The following is a 24282-nucleotide window of genomic DNA, read 5'->3' on the forward strand; positions in this document are numbered from 1 at the left end:
TCGACTGGGCCAGCGGACGCAAAGGGCACCCGCTCCGGCCGGAGCGCAGGCGTGACCCAGGCCTCCTGGCGCTGACGGGCGGGCCGGGCCTCAGGCCTCCAGCCGCTTGCCCCTTCGGTTCCTTTAACACGCTCCCCTCCCCTCCCAAAGCAGGTTACCCCTGAGAACTTCTACGGGCTGTTCGAAAGGGGACATAGTGCTTAGGGAATAATAGAGGCCTTGACCCCAAAATAATAATCAACAGTCTTAAGTTTCTGTTTATTAGTAGCCTCCAGCAGAATCTAAAAAAAGAACCTGATTTAGCAGGAAATAAAAATGTGTTCCCTTGCACACTGCAAGTGTGAGTGTCAAATGGTGCAGCTACTTTGGAAAACAGTTCCTCAAAGTTAAAACAAGAATGACCACTTGACCTAGCAATTCCACTCCTAGTTATATGCCCAAGAGAAACGAAAACATACCTCCATACAAAGCTTGTACGAAAATGTTGATAGCATTATTCATAACAACCAAAAAGTGGAAACAATCCTAATGTCCATCAAGTGATGAGTGGATAAATGTGGGGAATCCATGAAATGTAATATTATTCAGCCATAAAATGAAGTACTGATACAACATGGACAGACCTTGAAAACATGGTAAGACAAGCCAGACACAAAAGTCTGTATGTGATTCCACTGATATGAAATGTCCAGAATAGGTGAAAACATACAGACACAGAAAGTATAATAGATTAGTGGTTGTTTAGGGAAGGGAGGATGAGGGGACTGGAGGTGATAGCTGAAGGGTACTGGTTTCTTTTTGAAGTGATGAAAATGTAAAATTGAGGTCATGGTTGCACAACTGTGAATATATTTAAAAATCATTGAATTTTAAACCGTACAATTTAAACCGTGAATTGTATGTAAATAGGTGAATATCTCAATAAAGCTGTTAATAAAGGAAGAAAAAAACCTAAAAAAAAGTGTTACCTTTGGGTTCTTATTCCGTATGGTATCCCCAAGGCCTGTAATAGTGCCCAGCCCAGAGTAGGTGTTCTGTAAATGTTTGTTGAATCTTCCAAACTTTCTTTAAAAAAGGACTAAATTATCTTTTAAGGTCTTTTTCATGCCTACTATTCTAAAAGTCTATTGATAAGGAAACAAAAAAAAAAAATCTCTCAAGGTTACCATTCGTCCTGGAATTATTTTTCCCAGGGACTAGGAAACAAGATGTAATTTTTAGAAACATCTTGTCAAAAGGTCTTTGATGCAAGTAGAGTTTGGCTTTACTGAAGTTGGAGGAGAGTTTACATTTGTGCACCTATGCTTTTTTATACGAGGCCTATATAAGTATTAGACTTCACTTCCCTTTGGTTCTCTGCCCATGGCCATTTGATTAAAACACTAAACTTTAAACTTTGTTGGTAAAATAAAAGCAAGTTTTATTTTTTAAAAATGAGGACAGTAATTTTCCAGGGAGGTGTTCTATAATATTTTACAGGTCAAGATCTGAGCCACCATAATTCTTAAACTATACTAACTAGTGATCAATATTCAATCCAAGCCACAATATTGTTATAAAATACCACACACCAAACTTGTCCTGTCACAGTAAGAAAGGGGTTGCTGTTAATAGATCTGCTCTTATTAAAGTTTTAGAAGCTTGAACTTTCTGAAAATTTGTCATGTGAACAGGTGAAACTAAAGTGACTATATATGGTTTTTATTTGCATTTTAAAAGAGGTTAAAGGTCTGTTTGGATTTTTTACGAGAATGATTAGTAATTTTTCTATCAACATTTTTTCCTTTCCCACTTCAAAAAGGTGCTTTGCACATCCTTGATTCAAGGCCTTTTTGGCAGTAACAAGCCTTCTGAAGTCTTAACCAATACTTCTAGTGCTTAGTAATTGCGTCCTACTCCATGAGAGGGCCAGGCCAGGAGAGGAGGCAGGACACAGAAGAGATGCAAGCTTAGTGTGCCCAAGAAGGCTGGATCACAGACATAGGGACAACCTGTGTCAGCTGAGTCTGAAGCCCTAAATGTGGCAGGGAGGCAACATCATCAAACTTTAGCAGGCTGGTCCTGCCTGGACAAGAAAGTATCAGTGGAGTCCATGATGAAAACAAGAGCTCTCTCCACTCACACCTTCTTTTCCGAGTACCACCTACGCCTTCTAGATTTGAGAGTTTAAACAGGCCCTGTCCTTCCAACAGTGACTGATAGTCTGAATTTCCTACCATCTTTGTGGGATAGTGGCTCTGATTTGGTTTCATTTAAAGGAAATAATGTGTCATTTCAGACAAATCAGTTTGTATGGAATAAGATCCACACCTAGACACAATGCTATTTTCATTTTTTAAAATATCTTAAGTCCTTTCATATTCATGACCTCATTTGGTTTTTCACCATCATGTGAGAAAGGCTGGGTGGTTTCTAGAAGCTAAATTTCATATATAATCCAGTAGCCTTAAATGTCTTCCCACGGAATTCTGGTGTTTCATTAACTGAACCCCGTGTTCCACTGCTAAATCTAGGAAAACTTAATTAATGAATATATTAATATATTTCAATTTTTAACTTTCATTCATATCTTTAGTGCCTGCTACAAAATATACTAGTAAAATGTTTAGAAAACCCTTGCAATAACTATATCTATATCAGGTTTTAGTCAAACTTTTGTTCAGACATAAAGGCCCAAAGGGTGCAGTTTTTTTAAAAACACATACATTCCCGTATTTTGGGTAAACTGTTTCTATTTAAGATGCCGAAATTGAATTACACATAAGCAGCAAGCATGGTGTATGTCTCAGAACATTACAACTTCCAGGCAAGTTTGAGAAAAAAACACTAGAGGAATCAACATTCTTTGCAGATGAGGAAACTGAGTCCCCAGTGATATGAACACCACACAGTTAACACAACTGTGTAGCAACTCGTAACTCCCAGTCACGTTCCAATCCAGTGCCCCTTCACACTGCAAGAAACTGAATCTGCTAAGAACACAGCTAACACAAGAGGGGAGCACAAAAGGAGAGCAACATCCAGGGCCCAAGCCATCAGGCCCTTGCTATTATGCCAAGCTGTCTCTTACCCAACAGCCCTTGGCCACTGACACTGAAAACGAACCATGCACGATTTCTCCTGGCACACTAAGGTGAGCGGCCACACACACAGGGCTATTAACAAAACCATCACATCAGAGTCATTCTGTTTTAAATATTTTTTATTGAAATGACAATAAAATAAAATTTAAAAAAGGACAGTGACCATTTTCATCAAACTTTTACTTTACAAATATAAAAATAGAACCAAAACTCCAGTTTCTTTTGTACATTTTCTATAAACTTAATACCAGAAAAGTTCTCAAAGCCAAACTATAAATGATGCTCGTACACTCTGAAGTGAATGCCATAACCGAAAGTTTAAGTTTTTAAATACATTGACCTTCCCTCAACAGAGCAGCATAATCAATATATTTTCCCAGCTTATCTCTGTTCTTACGATACAATCCATCACTAAAATATAATACACCTAAACTGGCTTAATCTAAACTTATCTAGGTTTTAGTAAGTTTTTCACAGAAACAAGCTTAATAAATATAATAAAGCTAATATTAAAATGTGTTTTATGGCTCAAGTCAAATTACAGTATTATGTTTCTCAACACATACTAAAATAAAGGCAAAATGCTTGAAATGAGGTGCAGTTTAGCCCAAATTATAAATGATATAAAACAAGTGGGAAAAGTATGGGAAAATCAAATCTTATGCTACAGAAGCTAAATTGTATTATAGTTAACAACCACTAGGCCTTCTTTGGCAAAGAAACATACAAAATTGCAAACTCTGAAGCAGTCTTAGCAATTGGCACATACTGTTCCAAACACTATGAACTAATAATAAAAACATTAAGTTTGAGGAACTTAAATAGGGACAAGCTACTCCAAGCATTTCATCTCAAATTACTAAGCAGGTGCTTTAAAAATAAAGTCATTAAAAAGCTGAGAGCATACGAATCACCTCATTTAACAAAGGGAATTATTAATATAAGCCAACTGCTTGCTGGCCTGCTGAATTTGAATGACCTCTACCTCTCACTTCTAACTAAACATGGAAGAAAAAAGTCTGGCTAATTTGGTTACATGTTGTCCAAATACAATGCTAACTTAATGAAACCCTTATATATCCAAAATAATAATTGACTAGTTAAAAGACAATGATAAAAAGTAAAAAAAAAATCTTCCAAATATGCTGTTAACAGTACAAATTCAAGTGCAGAATTATCATAATGCCATTTTAAGTATTACCTACTTTTTTAAAAATCACAAGCTTTTTATCATTTGGGGCAGGGGAAAAAACAAATTTTACTTTTCTCCAAAGAGTAAGTCAATCCTAAATGTAATTTAAAACAAATGAGTATAACTTTTTTAGCTTTTCCCTCCAATCTATTAAACACTTTCCAGTGCTACTTAGTTTTATATAGAATAAAACTTGGATTTCTTGGGGAAAATAAGATGACAAATATTGTAGTTATACAGTACAAAAGAGGGCCTTCATCTCTGACAAGCCTGGAACATAACAGGCACTCAAAAATACAGGTCTATTAATCAAGAGTTCATTTTAAAACTACTCAGTATTGTGTAGATAACTGGAATGCACAATTTAAGACTGTTAGTTCTTGAAGCATGTAAGAACTTACATATCACAAGAGCTTAGTGTTAAACAGCACCCTTGCACCCCCTTCTAATGCTGCAGGAACATACCGATTTAATTCCCCCTAGTTCTACTATTTCCATTATGAAACCTGAAACAGAATATCAGGATCCATCTGTAACTGATCAGAGCAAAAACAGTTTTAAAAATCTGTGTTTGTGTGTTACACATTTTACATTCACCACCACCAGATTTCTTACATCCCATGGTTAGTAACCCAGCCAACCCGAATCAAAGGCTTTTCTCACCTACGCCCAGTGTATGGGTGACTGACTCAAGCACTGAATATATATTGGGAAGTGACTGACAAAGAATTTCTAGGTTGAAGCTTAAGTTACAAAGAACATGAGTGGCCTTGAATCAGGTGACTCCTCAACTCAAACACTCCTTACTGGGATAGCACTTTATAAAACACACCAAGAAAAAGTCCATCTCTCTCCAGCCCTCCCCAAATTGCAAGAGCTAAAATCTGAAATGTGGTCACTGTAGTTTTTCCCTCAGATGCCAGAACAATCATGGAGGGTGAGCTGGATCAACCCATCTCCATCTCTACTTTCCTCTAATCTGAAAGACTTGCTCCCCAATCCGAGGGATGAGCTGAATCAGCTCAGAGTTTACCAGCAAAACTATACTAAATTAGAAACATGATAATGTAAACCAGAGGGGCAGAACTGTTAACCCTTGAACTAGTGGCTTTTTCAAAGGAAATCACTGGTCATTTTTGGTCATGGAGACTGGTGCTCATGACCAGTCTGCTAAGCATGGGCACGGTTATAGTCACTATTTCACAACCATGTGAAGGTATGACATGACTCCAACTACGTCAACTTGAATGTCTGTAATATAATTGCTCAGCCACACTTGGCCTGATTTTCTCAAGTATGACATACCTTTGACATCACCCAATATTCAGGAGAATACCCCTGTGATCGGTATCATAAAAATGTCAGAACTAATCAAAAGTTCATTTCTGTCTACTGGAAACTTAACTATACCAATCTTTTTTCATTAAGTCACTACATTTTGCAAGATTGCTTTTACATTAAGCCTATAGTCAAGAAGTCTGCAATAAGGTATACTGGCCGGGCGCAGTGGCTCACACCTGTAATCCTAGCACTCTGGGAGGCCGCGGCAGGTGGATCCTTTGAGCTCAGGAGTTCGAGACCAGCCTGAGCAAGAGCGAGACCCTGTCTCTACTAAAAATAGAAAGAAATTATATGGACAGCTAAAAATATATATAGAAAAATTAGCCGGGCATGGTGGTGCATGCCTGTAGTCCCAGCTACTTGGGAGACTGAGGCAGGAGGATTGCTTGAGCCCAGGAGTTTGAGGTTGCTATGAGCTAGGCTGATGCCACAGCACTCTAGCCCAGGCAACAGAGTGACATTCTGTCTCAAAAACAAAAATAAACAAAACAAAATAAGGTATACATAATATACTTTGACCATTGTAACAATGGCACAACCAGCAAACTCCATCGCCCTAAAATTTTTTATTCCCCCAAATTTGATATGAATTTGGCAGTGTTTTAAGAAATTTTTTTCTTATTTTTCTTAGGCTGATAAAATCTGTTCCCTGCCCTGTCTGTCCCTAGATTTCAGTTGATTCAGATTATTCCAAAATATTTTTGAAAGGTATTGTCATGTACTAAAACCAAATTTTCATATCTATGCACATAACCTCAAGTCAGTTGAAATAACTTTGCAATCTCAAAGTTCAAAACCTAACACATCGGCCGGGCGCGGTGGCTCACGCCTGTAATCCTAGCACTCTGGGAGGCCGAGGCGGGTGGATCGCTCGAGGTCAGGAGTTCGAGACCAGCCTGAGCAAGAGCGAGACCCCGTCTCTACTAAAAATAGAAAGAAATTATATGGACAACTAAAATATATATATACAAAAAAAATTAGCCGGCCATGGTGGCGCATGCCTGTAGTCCCAGCTACTCGGGAGGCTGAGGCAGTAGGATCGCTTAAGCCCAGGAGTTTGAGGTTGCTGTGAGCTAGACTGACGCCACGGCACTCACTCTAGCCCGGGCAACAGAGCGAGACTCTGTCTCAAAAAAAAAAAAAAAAACCTAACACATCCACTTTTAGAAACTTCCTTCACAGATCACTAGTCTTACCATGGCTCTAAGAATAACTAAGACATAATTTCACAACAGCACAAATAATTAATGCCCCCATCATGTGAAGAAAAAAACTCTAAATGAGCTCTAAATGAGTCTCTTTTTATACCAATTCTTATGGCTTTGCTGACCTAGTCAATTTTAATGAGTTCCCATATGTTTAAGATCTGTTACATGTGAACTGAGGCCTAGATTGTTAAAAAGCATAGCAGTCAGTTAATATACTGGGAGTTCTCCATAATATTAATACAACTCACTAGGAGTGTAAAATTTGGTACAGGAGTTGCAACTTGGACTCAGTCAGACAAATGTAGTTCCCAAAAGTAATGGAAGATCCTTACCACAAAGAGGTAACACAGTCTTGAACTACATACTCAAGAATGGTACTGGAGCAAGGGTCTCATAAACCTGACCTAAACCTGCAAAGAATATTGTGTCTTAACATTCACCAGCCTAAGGGAGTAAAAAAAAAAAAAAAAACAATCCTCACCTGTAAGAATTTTAGAAGTTTAATGAGAAATTAAAAAAAAAATACAAATAGAAAGAAGTCCATTTTCTTTAATGTACAAAAAAGTATGAGTAGAACCAAAAGTAAATAAACATTATCACATTTGCTTACACCACTATCTAGTTAGTTCTTCATGTTAACTTTACTATTCAAACAATAGAAAGTAGGCAGCAATTTAGAGATCAGAAAAGAGATAAAACAAAAAAACTTTTCTACCACATTTATTCTTCTACACTGTGTATAGCTGTGCTCATAGAGACGGCTTCTTTGACTTCTCCATTGTGTAGGAATTCAGTTGTATATAAAATTGAACCTGAATTTTAAAAAGAATAATACTTTTATTAGAAACAGTATTATTTACATAGTTTCGACTTTAGTTGATAAGGAAATTGATCTGGATGTTTCTACCCTCCCTTGACATGTTTGGCATTTTCTACACCAAGCACAATTTTCTCTCACTAGGTCACAACATTTATGCATTAAAAAAGTGTTGTTGAATATTTATAATTTTTAAAAAATTAAGAGTATAAATTTGATTAATTATCCACTAAGTTCTTTGAAGGTAGGAAAAGTTTTTACATGTCCTTGTATTCTGAGTACCCAGCACAGTTCCTGCACCTAACAGATAAATATTTAAATAAATGGGCCAGGCATGGTGCTCATGCCTATAATCCTAGCACTTTGGGAGGCTGAGGCAGGAGGATTGTTTTAGGCTAGGAGCTCAGGACCAGCCCAAGCAACAGTCTCTATAAAAAATAGAAAAAATAGCCCAGTGTGGTGGCGTGCATCTGTAGTCCCAGCTACTTGGGAGGCTGAGGCAGGAGGATCACTTGAGCCCAGGAGTTTGACGTTGCAGTGAGCTATGATGACACCACTGCACTCCAGCCTGAGCGACAGTCAGACCCTAGTCTATGAATGAATCAATCAATGAATAATACAACTCTTTTTCCCCACACACTATACTTCAACTTGTAACCTATCAGGAGGCCAAAGAACAGCAGCAAATGATGAAGTTTGATTAGTGACAAAGTACCAAGACCGATTTCATACTCACCAAGCTTTGAAAGGACAAAATCACTACTGAAATTAATGCAGTGGCGTGATCATAGCTCACTGTATCCTTGAACTCCTAGGCTTAAGCAATCCTCCCACCTCAGCCTCCTAAGTAGTTAGGACTACAGACATACACCACTACACCTGGTTAATTTTTTTGTTTTTTGTAGAGATGGGGTCTCACTATGTTGCCCAGGCAGGTCTTGAACCCCTAGCCTCAAGATATCCACCTGCCTCAGCCTTCCAAAGTGCTGGGATTACAGGCATGAGCCATTGCACCTGGCCTGGAATTGTTTTATTTATTTTTTTTCTTTTGAGAGAGAGTCTGGCTTTGTTAACCGGGTTAGAGTAAGTGCCGTGGCCTCAGCCTCGCTCACAGCAACCTCAAACTCCTGGGCTCAAGTGATCCTCCTGCCTCAGCCTCCCGAGCAGCTGGGACTACAGGCGCAAGCCACCATGCCTGGCTAATTTTTTGTTTCTATTTTTAGTTGACTGGCCAATTTTTTTTTCTATTTTTAGTACAGATGGGGTCTCGATCTTGCTCAGGCTGGTCTCGAACTCTTGACCTCAACCAATCTTCCCGCCTCAGCCTCCCAGAGTGCTAGGATTACAGGTATGAGCCACTGCGCCTGGCCTGGAATTGTTTTTAAACTAGCATTTATTAAGTATTTACTAGTTGCCTGGCACTGTTCTAAGCATTACATAAGCATTATTTCACTTGGTCCTCACAATCCTATGAAGTAGGGACTTCTATTTCCATTTACTAATGAAGAAACAGGCAAATACAGTATAATAGTTTGTCCAAGGTCACCCTCCGCTAGCAAGTACTGAAGGTGGGATTCAAACCCAAACACCACAGAATCTACATTCTTAACCACCATGTTATTCTGCAATTCCTATCCATGGCAGGCTGTAAGGACCTCAACCTGCACAAGTCAGCTTCTTAAAAAATGAATTTCTCATCACTATGTGCCTAAAAATTCAAACTCCATGTAAAAACTGGGAACCTAATCCCATATGCCCCAATTTGGGCCTAAATACAGTAAGTTCCAAAATGGAAAGAGAATAAATTACACCAAGGGATTCAATTCTCTACATTTTTATATAGACAACTCCCCTCATATTTACGCATTGTTGACTATTATTTTATTGTCTCTTCTTTGAATAAAGACTACAAGCGTAACTGTAGAGAATATCAGATTTGGGAAAGAGCACTCACACAAATACCAGAATGTCATGCCCCAACTTAGAATCTGAGGACACTTTTAGTTAGTCATATTTAATGTATGGCTTGCACACAACTTAACAGTCTATCTACAGTCTTAGCTTCCTTAAAGACCAAAATGCATGAACTATACCTTCTCAAGTAGCTCAGACTATTTCAAAACTGACACTTTATATGAATGAACCACAAATTGTGGCAACTTTCCATACCTGCTCAACAGCTGAGGGAGACTAGAAATGATGGGTCCATATCCTGGTGCATTGTCATACAATTCAAACAATGGTGCAGCTACCAACTTGTAATTTTTAGGAACTGCAAACAAAGCTAAAATAAACAAAACAGTGTTCATTTTCTATAATCTCTTATATACCCTCTGCTTCTGTTTCATTTTTAAATTCATCACCAATTTTACATTTGAGAAAAACCTTTAAGTAAAAGCATAATTCTCATTAATACATTTTGGTTGTGTCTTTAAAGCTATATGAACTATACCTTAGAGAATAAATGATTCTCTAAAGAAATCTATACTATTAACAACCAACCTTATAACTGCTGGCCATGGGAGAAAGGGGAGAAGAGAAGAGCCTTGGGTTTATAATTTATTTTGGATTCCACTGTAAGACTATTACAAGAAATGGAATAATTACTTGTTAAAGCATAACAGGCCTAAAAAAATTTTTTTAAATCAATCTGTCTCAAAGTTTTCAGCAGCTTATCATGATGTGAAAAACAGTACCAGTAGCTGAACAATTATTACAAATACTATAATCTGGTATTTTAGGCTCTAAATTTACTTTTCTCCTTGTAGCATGGCAGGCACATCTAAGAAAATTAGGTTACTCTTATAAATATGGTATGTATTTTTAGTTACAATAAATCCCAAAATTCAAGGAACTTGGAGAAAACACAAACAGATATCCTTGAAATTATTCTCTAAAAGTTTTTAGATGACTGCCTTCAAAGGCAAAATAACTTACCTTTCTCTTGAAGCTGAACCAGAAACAACTTCTTATGTTCCTTAGGCTTTGTAATATGTGCAGGAATATATGGATACTAAAATAACAAATGATAACAATTTGTAATTTTCAAGACCCACCATCTCTTATACCGCCATGCCTTTAATTATCAACTTCTCCCTTTCAGACATTAAGCTCAACTATCAACCCTTCTGGGACCAAGTTCCTCATATCCCAAGTACCATTTTAACATGTATTCCATGGCTTTATTTATTTCTTTACATATTTACCCCCCAGTACAGTATAAACGGCTATGTAAAGAATACTACTTTCTAGTCTTCCCTTTACCAGGACTTAGTATCTAACAGATGCAATAGTAAATAAATGTTTTAATACATATAAAATAATAAGTGGTAAACCAGTTGACCATTCAAGATAATTAAATATGTAGTCATAGGATTTATACCTTGAGAAACTTACAACCAGTGAAGTCTAATTTTAATTAATGTTTTCAATAAAAGTTGATTTAAAAAAAAAATCACTAAGTTAAACACTCTAGAATTGAGATGTGGACATGCTTACTACATTAAAAGTTTAAATAGGGCCCATGAGGTATTTGACAAGTTACTCCTTGTTCCTCCCCCCTCTTACCTACAACACTCCCCCACCCCACCCCCATCCCCATGGTGCATGCTTCAAGAAGACCACATGAGCAGGCTAAGTGGCATTTTGCCAGCTGGGCAAAGCTGAATTGTTTGAAAAAACTAAAAAAATAACTTAGAGAATTTAAAGGGATGAAGAATATTAGAAAGGAGAGTTGCTACCACAGAATAAAAAATTTTGACAAAGAGAACAAAATAAGTCTAAGATAGAAATTTTTTAAATTCTACTGTATGTTACAAAAACCTCTCTTGCATCTCTCCACAATATATTCAGAAATCTACTTTTGCTTTTGGAGTTGTATTTGAGGCCCAGAGAATTAAAAATTGCTGAAAAATAGATATAAGGGGAAAGTGGGATAAAAGTAGAGGATGCCAAAAGGAGATATTACCACCATCCCCAATTTACATAGGAACTTATGCTAAGAGAGGCTAAGTATCTCCCCCAAGATTACTCAGCTAAGGAATGAAGCCAAAATTCAACTGTATCTTTTCAACTCTTATCTAATTATGAAAGCCTATGTTATTTCCCACTATGTTACTCATTGGCACCTAACCAGTATTCAAGTTAGAGTAATTATATTCCACAGCCATCCCTAGAGTACAATGAATTGAGGCAATTGTGCCAGGCGATAGAGGTCCCCCTACACTATCATGAAAATCAGACATATTACCAGCATCAGAGACAAAAGTGAGAAGTCGGTTGAATAGCACAAGCTAAGAGACCTGTGGTTCACATTCAACAAAAATTCCTAAACCATGACCAAAGTAAATGACATTACCCCAATTTTTTTCTACTCAAGGCTATATGTTCCTGTTTTTTTAAGCCTTCTTCTCCAGTCCTGGTCTTAATGTTTAAGCCAACTGCACTTTACACAAAAAGATTGAGATACAGAAATGATGTTGAGTTCTTTCCCATTGACACCTAACCAATACGCTAGAATGGGTTTACTAAATAAACATACAACCCTTAAGTTGTATCTGATACTACCAGAGCCAACTCTAGTTTCAGTGAACTAAGGGAACTGTCCTAGGACTGTGGTCGGGAAGATGAATGAAAGTATTCAGAAAAGCAGTCTGGAAAACTTTAGGGTTATTACTGAGAATTTTCCAGTTGGATCAAGGAATGTTCAAGAAACCAGAAAAAGTTTAGAATAATTGCTCTATGTATCTCTGAACCAAGAACTTCACTATTTCTATATGAAAATGTACTTTCTTAAAGCCAAGACACAGATGTGTTCATGGAAATCCCCAGGTAGTGAACACTAGCACGAGCTTCCATAGCCCCTCATCTTCCTACTCCTCTGCGATATAAGGGAGTCAAAAGAGGACAGAATGATCTTCTGCTTGGCAACACCTGACCTGGAACATCTTGTTATGCAAAGAAGCCGTGGCTTTTGATTTGTCAAAAGAATTCAGGATCCAACTTTAAGAAGTTCTCCCATTAGCCAAAATACGAAAATTTGAACACCAGTACCATTATCAATTATTACAATGGGTTAAAAGACATCATATATATTTAAATCCACAAGGTCATACTGCTACCTTGAAGGTCATCAAAACAGCTGTTTTCTGCACGTGGCCCACACCACAGCACCTCATCCCACCTCAGATTTCAGGGCGGCTGTGTTTGAAAAAGTGTCAGAAAGTTCCCTGTTTGTTGCCATTGTTCCACTCTGCTTTTCAGCCTCCAAGCTTTTCCAAAGCCTAGGAAGTCTCTCAACAAGTGCTCAGACTCAACATGCAAGTGCAAGGGAGTTAATGCCACTCTCACCCAAGGGAGGATAGGAGTTCCTGGCCTTCTGATTTTTCTGCTGGACAGTTCTGAGGTGCATTCCACATGGTTCCTGACAGTCCTTGGCAGCATTAATGCAGTTGCCCACAGGTGGTCTTCCTCTCCCTTCATTCTGCTGCTTCCTGGGATCACCTCCCAGACAAATTACCTGCACCCAAGTCTGTCTTATTCTCTCTTTTGAATACAGTCAAGTCTTTGGCGGATGCTAAGGAATTAACTTATTCTCCTGAAAACTGCTAAGGAAAAGCAGCAACTATTCTTTTATAAAATATATACCTCAGGGTAACCAAGTAGTTGATGACAAAAGTCTCTCGTTATATAAGGATCATAACCCTAATGAATTCATAGATCCAGGAAATTGTTACCAGTGAGCTAACATCACAAAAAGAAACAGCAAATACCATCAAATTCCTGATGGAACTACCAACAGTAGACTGCCTCTAAGATGACCCCAATGATCCCTGTCTCCTGATGTTCACATCTTTGTACAGTTCCTTCTCACACTGTACTAGGGTGGGCTTGTGTGTCCAACAGCATATAGCAGAAGTGCTGGTATGCCAATGCCAAGATTAAGTTATAACAGGCTATCCACCAGAATCTGCGGCCTCAAGACCACATGTGGCCCTCCAGATCCCCTAGCGCAGCCCCTCGACCAAATCCAAATTTTCCAGAATTATTACAAGGATTTGTTCTGTAAAATTTCGATTCAGTCAAAAGGCCGCACTCTAGGATCCAGAAGGCCACATGTGGCCCCAAGGCCGCAGGTTCCCCACCTCTTGGGTCAACAGTCAGCAAAAGCTGAAGCTTTCAGTCCAAGAGCCCAGGAAGAATTGAAAAGTCTCCTAACAAACACACGTGTGGCCTTAGGATCATCTATCCTTCAGCCCTAGTTCAGCCTTATGATGTAGTCCCAGCTGACAACTTGACTATAACTTCATGAGAGACCTTGAGTCAGAATCGTCTTGCTGAGCAGCTCCCAGATGCCTGACCCCGAAAACTGAGACAATAAATGACTGTTGTTTTAGGCTGCTAAATTTTGAGGTAATTTGTTATGAACAACAGATAAATAATATAGCACCTACGACAAGCCTTGTTACCTGTGCCTCCCCACCCCCAAATTAACTGAGCTGGAATTCACTCTTTAGGTCTAACTATCAACTTCCAAGACCCAAAGGAGAAAGAGCTACATGTTCAATGACAACAGGGAGATGCAATCAACAATGGAAATACTGAAGACATTACCCTGTTTTCATTAACAAATAAATTACAAGGGAAAAAAGACAGGTAACCAACCTGTAGATGTAAGAGACTTAAGAGACTACCCTAATTCAAACAAATTACAATTGAAATGATATCTAGGATTTGCTTCAGAATAATTCATTGTGAGGGCAAGGGCAAGGGAATGAGGCAGTGGAAGGAGAGGGTTGATGTAACAAGTTTGACCATGAGTTGGTAACTGTTAAAGGTCGATGACAGCTGATGGGATTGATTTACTTTTACTATTCTCTTTACTTTTATATGTGTTTGAAATTTTGCTTTAAAACAGAAAGTGCTTGGCTTTTTAATTTTGTAATCTAAATTAATGAAGAAAGAAAAGGAAATTTCCAGTCAAATTCTATTTTGATCTTTTCAAAAGTGGCTGAAATTAAATCAACTTTCTGTTTCCCAAATGCCCAAAAAAGATAACTGAATACTGACCTGAGGAGGTTCAAAATTTGGTCTCCACCAGTTACCAATGCAGTCATCAATGACCCAGTCTTGCAGAACTCCATCTTGACGACCTAGTATCTGTCAAAAAGAAGTAACATAGCCAGTAAACAACTAAATACACATACTCACGAATACCCTTCTTCAGTGAAGAGAATATTCTTGGCAGCGACATGTGGCTAATGTGCCTTCCATATAGATGTTCTCTCTGTGAGTTCTTGTTTATTATTATCTATGTTACCCTGCCCAAGACATACACTCTTCTTTCAAAGCTGGGAATCTAGTATCAACATAACTATACAGTATCAACAAATCCGTTGGTATGCCCTGGCTACACATGGAAAACCAAAGGTGATCCAGTTACCTACACCATCCAATGGCATATGGTATTTTCCTAGAATTAACTATAGCTTCGGTAAATCACCTACCTAACGAAGTTAAGCAATGTGTTAAAAATTCACAATTTTCATTTTTATTAATCTGTATAGCATAACATTAAATAGTTCTATAAGGTTCATAACGAGAAGCAGCAGTTCTTTGTATTGCTTCACCCATTCCCACTAGCTATGACTTCCAACTCTTAGTTATTTTTTCCCAATACTTACCTTTATTTTTAAACGCATCTTTTTTTAACATAAACTATTTTATAATAGTGTTAGATTTCCAAAAACTTTGCAAAGATGGTACAGACACTTCCCCTATACTCCATTACCCAATTTCTCCTGTTAACACCTTACATTAGTGAGACACATTCGTTACAACTAATCAACCAATACTATTAAATAATACATGATTTACCGAAGTCCATACTTTATTCAGATATCCTTAGTGTTTACCTTATGTCCTTTTTCAGTCCCAAGATCCCATCTAAGATACCACATTACATTTAGTCATCACTTCTCCTAAGGGTCCTCTAGACTGTGGCAGTTTCTCACACTTTCCTTGATTTTTATGACCTTGACAGTTTTTAGGAATACTGGTCAAGTATTTTGTTGAATGTCCCTCAATTAGACTGAGGTTATGGACTTTGAGAAGGAAAATCAGAGAGGTAAAGTACCATTCTCATCCCATCATATCAAGGGTACATGCTATCAACACGACTTACCACTAATGTTAACCTCGATCACCTGGCTGAGGTACTATTATTGTCAGGCTTCTCCAATGTAAAGTTACATTTTTAAAAAGACTCTTTTATGACCATTTCTTGATTAATTTTCACTTCTAAAATCCTAAAAAAAAACTACTATCATCCTCTACTGTTGTTGAGATTTAAATATTAAAACCACAACCCCCATTCATACTTTTTCTTCTACTATCCTCCCATCATCAATATTTGGTTAAGTCAATATTCAGTATTTAAGTTAATGAGTAGGTAAATTAGTCACAACAGAGCAATCAGTAAACTCTAATTACATTTCCTTACTTGTCAACTATTCTTTTCTTTAGAGTTGATAACTGTTTCATTTCCTTTGCTATCACTAAATTCATTCCCACAGTCTCCAAGAGAACTTAAATTTCTTCTTAATTCAAACATCAATTATTCTATCAACCTCATTTTTCTCTAAGACATATTTTGCTACCATCATGCCGCAATCTGTATTAGATGCTCTCAGCCCTGCTTCACAGCTGGAGTCCTAGGGCTTCCCTTGACCTCTCTCCTATGTTGTTAGAACCTAATATTCTGAATTCTGTATCTTCTTTCTTACTTCACTCCTTCATTTTGGTGGTTAACACCCACTAGTAGCTTTCTGAGAAAAGGTACAAACGATACCACACCACTTTTGGAAACTCTGCATGTCTGGAAACAACTTTATTTTACCCACACAACTAATATATAGTCTGATTAGACAGAAAATGCTACGATGGAAATCATGTTCTCCCAGAATTATTAAGACATGCTCCACGATTGTTTAGCTTCCAGTATTATTTCTGGGTAGCCATTTGTGATTCTGATGCTTTATATTTAACCTGCTTACCACCCCCTCTCCTTTGGATTTTCTTCTTTATCCTTACTGATCTAAAATTTCACAATGATGATGACTTTGCACAGATCTTTAAACATTCATGATGGAGAATAGGCCGGTAGGTCTTTTCAATCTCAAAACTTGCCCTTTGGGTTTGGGAAATTTTCTGTAATTATGCTTTGCTAATTCCTCTTTTCCCTCTGTTCTATTTATCTATAGTTTATATTGGTCTTTCTAGAATTATCCACTAATTTTATCTCCTCTCACCAACATTCTTAGTTTTATTTCAACAGAAAGTAGAATGAAAAGCTATCTTTCAATCCTCTACTGAAGTTTTCATTTCTGCCAACTCTTTTTATTACTCATGATGCTTTTGTTGGCTAAAAAGTCTTTTTTTAATGGCACCTTGTTTCATAGGTGCAAAATTTCCCCTTATTACACCAAGAATATTAAACATTAATCATAGTTTGTCAATAGTTGAATTTGTTTCTGCTGAGTTTCTTTTGCTTTGTTTCATTTCTTTCTTGTTAAGAAGCTTTCCCTAAAAGCCTGGTGATACTTGGTTATCTGATCACAATCAAAGGTAAAACAGCAAGATGCTTAACTGTCACCTCTGTGTGCATGAGCTATAGGGCTATGCTATTTCTTTAGGAAGACTCCTGCTATGGTTGAACACGGTTTGTCCCCACGAAAACTCACGTTGAAATTTGATCCTGATGTGGCAGTGCTGGGAGGTGGGGCTTAGTGGGAGGTGTTTGGGTAATGGGAGCAGATCTCTCATGAATCAATGAATACCTTCCCTGGAGAGCACAGCTGTTAAAAAGTGGGGCTTCCTCAGATTCTCTCTCTTGCTTCCTCTACAGCCACTCTTTACACAAGTCAACTCTCATTCTACCTTCTGTTACGAATGGAAGAAGGATGAGGCCAGATGCAGCTGCCCAATCTTGAACTTCCAGCTACCAGAATCATGAGCCAAATAAACCTCTTTTCTTTATAAATTACCCAACCTCGGGTATTCTGTTATAGCAACATTAAATGGACTAAGACAATTCTCAAATAGCATCATCTGGAGTTTCTCTTGGACTGGTCACTTTCTCCAGAAAAAATCTCCAACCCTCTGCCTAGGCGTGTAAGCATAATTGTTAACATTCTGTCAGTCTAGTAGAAGTCTAGGAGTCTCAGCCAGGCATGGTGGCTCACACCTATAATACCAGCATTTTGGGAGGCCAAGGCAGGAGGATTGTTTGAGCCCAGGAGTTCAAGACTAGCCTGGGCAACATAGCAATACCCCTTCTCTAAAAAAAATTTTAAAAAAATAGAGGGACAGAGGGTGATGGCATGTGCCTATAGTCCCAGCTACTCAGGAGGCTGAGGTGGAAGGATCACCTGAGCCCAGGAGTTCAAGGCTGCAATGGGCTATGATCGCACCACTGCATTCCAGCCTGGGCAACAGAGTGAGATACTGTCTCTTTAAAAAAAAAAAAAAACAAACAGTAGTCCAGGAGTCTTACTATTCAGGAGAGAAACACTCACTTATTCTCCCCATCGCCTAACTTTTTCATTACTAGGTGTTTTCTGATTCAATCGCTACAGAGAATCAATCACCGGCCAGTCTTTATCTAACTAGAATGGGGAAGACAATCTAGGTCCACAGGTTGAGCATCCCAAATCTGAAAATCCAAAATCTGAAACGTCTTGAGCACTGACATGCATGATGCTCAAAGGAAATGTTCATTGGGGCATTTGGAATTTTGGATTTGGGATGCTCAACCAGTAAATATAATGCAAATATTCCAAAATCCAAATACTTCTGGTCCCAAGCATTTTGGATAAAGAATACTCAACCTGTATAAATACACCCTATGTACAGTTTGAACCTGTCCAGTTTTCAGCCCATGCATGTCCCCACTTTCACAGGTACCTAGCACCTCCAATTCCTCAGCCTTTCTGGTGTTCTATAGTGCTAGATTCTGGACTGCTTTCCTGCTGTGCTAAGGTTTCTGCTAAGTCAGTTATAATTTTCCCATCTGCTTTCCAGCTTCCAATTTTTTTTTCTTGCTACTGTCTCACTTTGAACTCCCTCAATCCTACTGAATTTATATCTTTTTAAAGATACCCCTTTACTGCCTTTTTGGTGGGGGTTTGAAAAGGAGTGAAGATAAGCAAGCAGGTTCAATCTACCACATGTAAATGGAAGCCCAAGCACAGCATCATACTTAAAGAGGTACAATGCATTTTTTAAAAATACCAGAAAGACAAACCAATAGGTCCACAGTGATAGAATTACAGGTGATTTTAGTTTTGTTTCTCCTCTGCTCTTCTGTTTTTGCCAATGTTTTTGCAGAGCATGTTTTAGTTTTATAATTAAGGAGGGTGGATTGCATGTTAAAAAAGAAAACTAATAATGAAAACAATTTACGATGTAAAAAGCCTCTAGTATCTATGCATTTGGCCCTAAGTCTTCAGACGCAAATGTCAGAATGATTTTTTAAAAGTAGCACAATCTGGGCAAAGTCTCAAAGATACTTGCAAAAATGAAAATAAGCATATGACAGGAATTTTCCTCTCATTAAAATTCTATAAAGGTCCATTCTAGAACAAAACTACCTGTATTCAAATCTCCAGTTCCACAACACACTAGCTATATAACAAGTTATTTAAACTTAATAATATCTACTTCCTAGATCTGTTGTGATTTTTAAAAAGTTACTGCACATAAAGCACTTATAATAGTGTCTAACACAGTAAGTACTCAATAAATCGTTTTTGTCTACCACTGTTACACATTTCAATTTAAAAAAATGTTACGATAAACTAAGTTCAACTGCAAAAAATAAACATTGTACTAACATCGTGGGGCTAAAGTTGTATTTACTGAAAACTAAATATTCAAAAATAAACTTATCCTTTTTACAAAACATAAAAAGCCTAATAAACTATTATGTTGATGGTATTCAGATGGGCAATAAAACTGTCAAAGTGGTTAAACAGAAAAATACCTCTGTCATTAAGCGTTTTAGTCCTTCAACTTCATCTTCTCCTGGGTTAAGTTCACCACCAGGTCTGTACAAAGGTTAAGAATTTCAGCTTTCAACTTAATACAATTTGAGGATAACAGGAAGAACACAATAATCATTATTTCTATTAAGTAACTGATTAACATACTTCAGTGTCATATAATGAGGCAATCAAAACAGATGTCAAAGGGAAAGGGAAGAATATTCTAGAAAGGTGAATTCACAGTGTCAATTCCCCAGACTAACAGTATACAAACCCTAGCTGTAAACAAACAAAATATATAACATAGCATAAATATAACTGCTGGCCACCAGTCCACCTCAGTCTCCTCTCTGAAAGCTATCTGGTGATAATGGAGTCTAGAAATGCCCAGACAGCAACAGACCACATTCTTTAGGCCTGAAGAATAGGACATTCTTCAAGGATTTCAATCTAAGTATTTGAGACCTTTCTTTGCAGTAAAAATCTGGTCAAATAGTTGTGGACCAAATATTTATTGAGAGATGTATGAGTTTAAATGATAAAACTAAACTTATCTATAAAAACATAAGTCATTTTAAGAATAGGAAATACCATTCATCCTAAGAAAGAAATATCAATTGTTCCTAGTAATGCTAAAATGACATCTAGACATTGATCCTGGACTAATCTATTCCATGGGCTCAATCATTAACATCAACAACATACAGAAACATGCAGATTACTAGTTAGGAAAATAAATGAGGACTGCACTGGAGAAAAATTACTCATTTTTTTTTCTAAATACTCCATTAACAGCAGTGTTTGTTGAAATAAATAACCAAGAGGTAAACTTATATTCCAAAGCTGCATAAACAGCAATCCTATTAAAAGTTGTCTTGCTGTTAATTTATAACACTTACAATTTGAAGAAAGTTGTTCCCAGCTGAAGCAGTAGGACATGGGGTAGCCGGTGCTCGTGTACAATCAGAACCCCTTCTACAGTCCTCCTCATTCCAATTTTATCAAATTCCTCCCTCATGCGCTGAAATCTGGCTGCAACAGAGCTGTCCTTCTCATAAAGGGGCTCTTTTGTACCAAAAGTATAATTGGTAAGAGGGTACCTGTGATCCAAAGGCAAATATCTAACATGAGAACTGAAGACCATAATTTACCACGACAGATACCAACCACATAGCATAAAGAAACTGTGGTTAAAAAAAATAAATAAGTGCATATACTGTGCTCAGAGACATAGATCTGTACACAGTTACATAACTAATGAAACAGCAGAGATTAGAGTCCTATTCTCTGGACTCTTAGAACCAGAGCTTCCATCAGATCAAGCTGCTACTCCACACTAACTTTCAAGTGCAGATAACACTATCATTAAGGCCTTTAAACTCTTAGAGAAGTGGTTATGTGGATATCAGTAACCCTCTGGTTTTAGATCATGGCTGCTATTCCAACATTACCAACTTAGCTAACAAAGTCCCCCTGGGTTCCTCTGACTACTAATCTAATCAGAAATTTTCCTCAATATGGGTACTAATGGCTAATCTTTTTTGCTATAAACTAAGCCACTACTTTCCATAAACATTCCTCCAGTTATTTTCTACTGTTCCTAGTCAATTATCCCAAGATTTTTCTGGCACCACAACTCTTTCCTTTTCAGATCAAATTTTCTACATTTTCCCCCCTCTAAACATGCTAAGACACCTTTTTGGCCTTCAGCATTAATTCTATTCAGTATCCTTATTCTTCCTTTCTCATTCGCATCTTCTACCCACCATATCTAATCTCAACATCCTCTTTTCCTTTATAAAATGCAAAATATGGCTCACACTGTTGAAGACAGTTTTCATCTTGCCTGATAAAAATCAAATATTTCTTTAAAGATTGTTAAAAACTCCATATTTGTACTTTGTAACACCTTAATTATAAACCTTACATTAAGAAGCCTTTGATTCTAAGCCTGTAAGAATGCTTTGGCCACACTTGCCTAACGCCAAGGTATATAGTCTAAAGTTCCTGATTAACTGTCAATGACCACGTATCTTACCCACTCACAGCTATTCTTAAAAAGAATAAAGACGGCCAAAACTTTAAAAATTACTTTAAATTCTAGAAGCCAAATTCTAGACCTAAATGAAGCAGCTCTAAAATAACTATAATATACCATTTCCATCCAGGATGCTTTCAAGATTATAAAGAACTTCCCCAGTAGACCCGTTGCTACGGCTAATATCATCACTGTTAGCAGCAGCAGTTATGTCACACAGCACCGTGTGCCGGGCAATTTTTTATTACATATATTAACATTTAGTTCTGACAACCTGAGTTAGAAAGAATTAATGATAGCCATAACTCATCTCTACTTCAAGAGCCAGCTCCTACATCAATCAGTAAGGAGATATCAAGATGAAATGTCAGGATTTTAAGCTGTGAAATCAGAGTGGCAACTCAGATCTATATATTCTTCTTATGCTGTGAGCTCCATAAGGCAGGGTCTACATCTTCTGCCCTCACCACTGTATACCTAGATTATGCACAGAGTCTGGTAGAAAGTAGGCATTCACGCAATATTTCCTAAAAAAAACAGACTGGGAGAGAGATTTGTTTTCAATTTAATAGATCATTACTCACCCAGATAAAATGAACTTCACAATACAATGATTATTTCTAAATACTGTATTTATATAGAGTAGAAAATGGACTGTAAATCGAGCATAACTTTAATACAGCAAAGATTAAAACATTTTGCTGAAAGTATAACTATTTCACCAAGTTAATTCCACATAATGGCTACGCAAATTAATCAAGTAATCGAGGCAAAACAAGAAGTAACTGTGGGTGCTAATTCTGATCACCACTGAAAGTAATCCAGAAGCTGTGCATTTACTTTTTAAAAGGAAAATATTTGCCATTTCCATTTGATGGGAATCTTACAAAGATTTTTTTAAAAAGTGGTATGAAATTAAAATGCTACTATGTTAACGTTATAGCTACAGGGATTAATTTGTAAACACACAATTATCAACTAATTTCATATTTTATAAACCCAACACTTCTATTATCTAAATTTCCAAGCCAGCACCTGTTTTGCAAAACAAACAACAATGATAATAAACATCTTTTTAATTTCAAATCACTTTTGGTTTTGAGTGGGAAAGAGTTCATTTATTTGAATGTAAAACAGAGAAACACCTAAAGTGTCATATCCAAACACCAATAAAAGCAAATCTTTGCACTCTGTTAACATTGACTGGCATCAACTAGCCACTTTCCTCCATCAGGGTGAGCATCACACTGTCTCAAAAACAAACTCTCAGAAACGATTAAAAAAAAAAAAAAAAAAAAGCATACTGACAATTTTGTGAGCAAGACACAGCCCAAACGCCAATTATCTGCTACATCAAGATTACTTTTGAGCATATCCTTGAAATGCAATGGATGTAAGTGCTTCAACAGAAAAGTGTGGAAAAATAAAACAGCCCACAGTGGGTTCTCTGGGTCAACATTCTGGTTCCCTCCAGTCTGAAAGCCCAACCGTAACAACATCCACACTCCCAAGCAGGGGCCTACTGGGTACCTGGGATACCGTCACTGCTGCAGAGAAGACAGGTGAATAGAGCAGGACAGATAGCCCTGAGCAGATGAATAAAACGTGATGTATTCATAAGCTGAAATATTACATAGCACTTAAAAGGTAAAAGCTAGACATAGGCATTATAGATTTCGAAAGCTGTTAGAGTTAAGTAAAAACTGCAAAAATGACACTACGTTATAATATTCATATCAAATAAAAACACACAAAGCATATACCACGTAAGTGATGGAAAGCGTTAAGCATCGGACTGGAAGGATAAAAACCACATTTTTAAGTTGGTTACCTCTGGAGAGGTGCGGAAAGCATCGAGTTCAAAGCAAACTTCGGTTTTACCCATAATGACTGAATACAGGGGAATGAATGGGAACAAGTCCTCTTTTCAGAAAAGGAATCTAACACCGTCAAATAGGACTGTAATCCCTTGGGGCTGGAGAACGAGAAAAGAGCCTATGGGAGCAAGAAAGGCGCGCATCCGAACCGGAGCGGGGCTAGTGAGGAAGGCGTAGAGCCGCCGGAAAAAATTAGAGTCTTTAAGAGCGCTCAAGAGCAGAGGGATGCTGGTGAAGGACGCGCGCGAAGGCCGGGCCGCACTTACAGGTTGATGGTACGCTCCAGGGTGAGGGGCTTGGTCTGCTGGATGTACTTGTTGCCAAACTGGTTGACTCCCCGGGGCCACCCGGTCTGCGAGCGATTGGGCGGTACCACAGACATGCTGGCGAGCTCCGGCACCGGCGGCGAACGGAAAATGGGAGACAGGGCAGACTTTCCCCGTGAGGGCAGCGGTTATCTACAAACCGCTCAGCAGCCACCGCCCGCCATTAACAGGAGAGCGCAAGAGGAGGCAAACGCACGCCGGAAGTGAATCCGGCGCCACTGGCGGCAGGAAGTAGAGAGGCGGTGGCCTGTCAGACCAAGAGCCATTGGACCAATCGCTAGTGAGATGGCTGCAATATCTGAAGCCTCCATTGGTAAGTCAGGCACAGGTTCCGCCTCCTCTTACTTTGGTACTTCCCA

General features: G+C 38.0%; 1 protein-coding gene across 1 annotated transcript; it reads right to left on the reverse strand.

Annotated features, from left to right (window-relative positions):
• Window positions 1-7383: 7383 nt before the first annotated feature.
• NUDT21 (nudix hydrolase 21) lies at window positions 7384-24105 on the reverse strand. Its single transcript, XM_069456362.1, has 7 exons — window positions 23864-24105; window positions 20582-20782; window positions 19682-19745; window positions 14710-14799; window positions 10579-10654; window positions 9811-9925; window positions 7384-7636 (listed from the first exon to the last, which is right to left on the reverse strand). Exons 1-7 carry the CDS (start codon window positions 23977-23979, stop codon window positions 7615-7617), a joined length of 684 nt encoding a protein of 227 aa, XP_069312463.1. The 5' UTR covers window positions 23980-24105; the 3' UTR covers window positions 7384-7614.
• Between the last annotated feature and the right edge of the window lie 177 nt (window positions 24106-24282).

Source organism: Eulemur rufifrons, chromosome 23 (assembly GCF_041146395.1).
Source record: "Eulemur rufifrons isolate Redbay chromosome 23, OSU_ERuf_1, whole genome shotgun sequence".
Taxonomy (NCBI): domain Eukaryota; kingdom Metazoa; phylum Chordata; class Mammalia; order Primates; family Lemuridae; genus Eulemur; species Eulemur rufifrons.

What these genes read in the sequence shown, in the direction of transcription:
- NUDT21 (XM_069456362.1), bottom strand. Translation starts at nt 23,979, where the DNA reads ATGTCTGTGGTACCGCCCAATCGCTCGCAGACCGGGTGGCCCCGGGGA. An exon ending in GGAACAACTTTCTTCAAATT is followed by an intron (nt 19,746 to 20,581) that starts GTAAGTGTTATA and finishes ACCTTTGTACAG; the next exon opens with ACCTGGTGGTGAACTTAACC. An exon ending in CTCCCTCAGCTGTTGAGCAG is followed by an intron (nt 7,637 to 9,810) that starts GTATGGAAAGTT and finishes TTTAAAATTCAG; the next exon opens with GTTCAATTTTATATACAACT.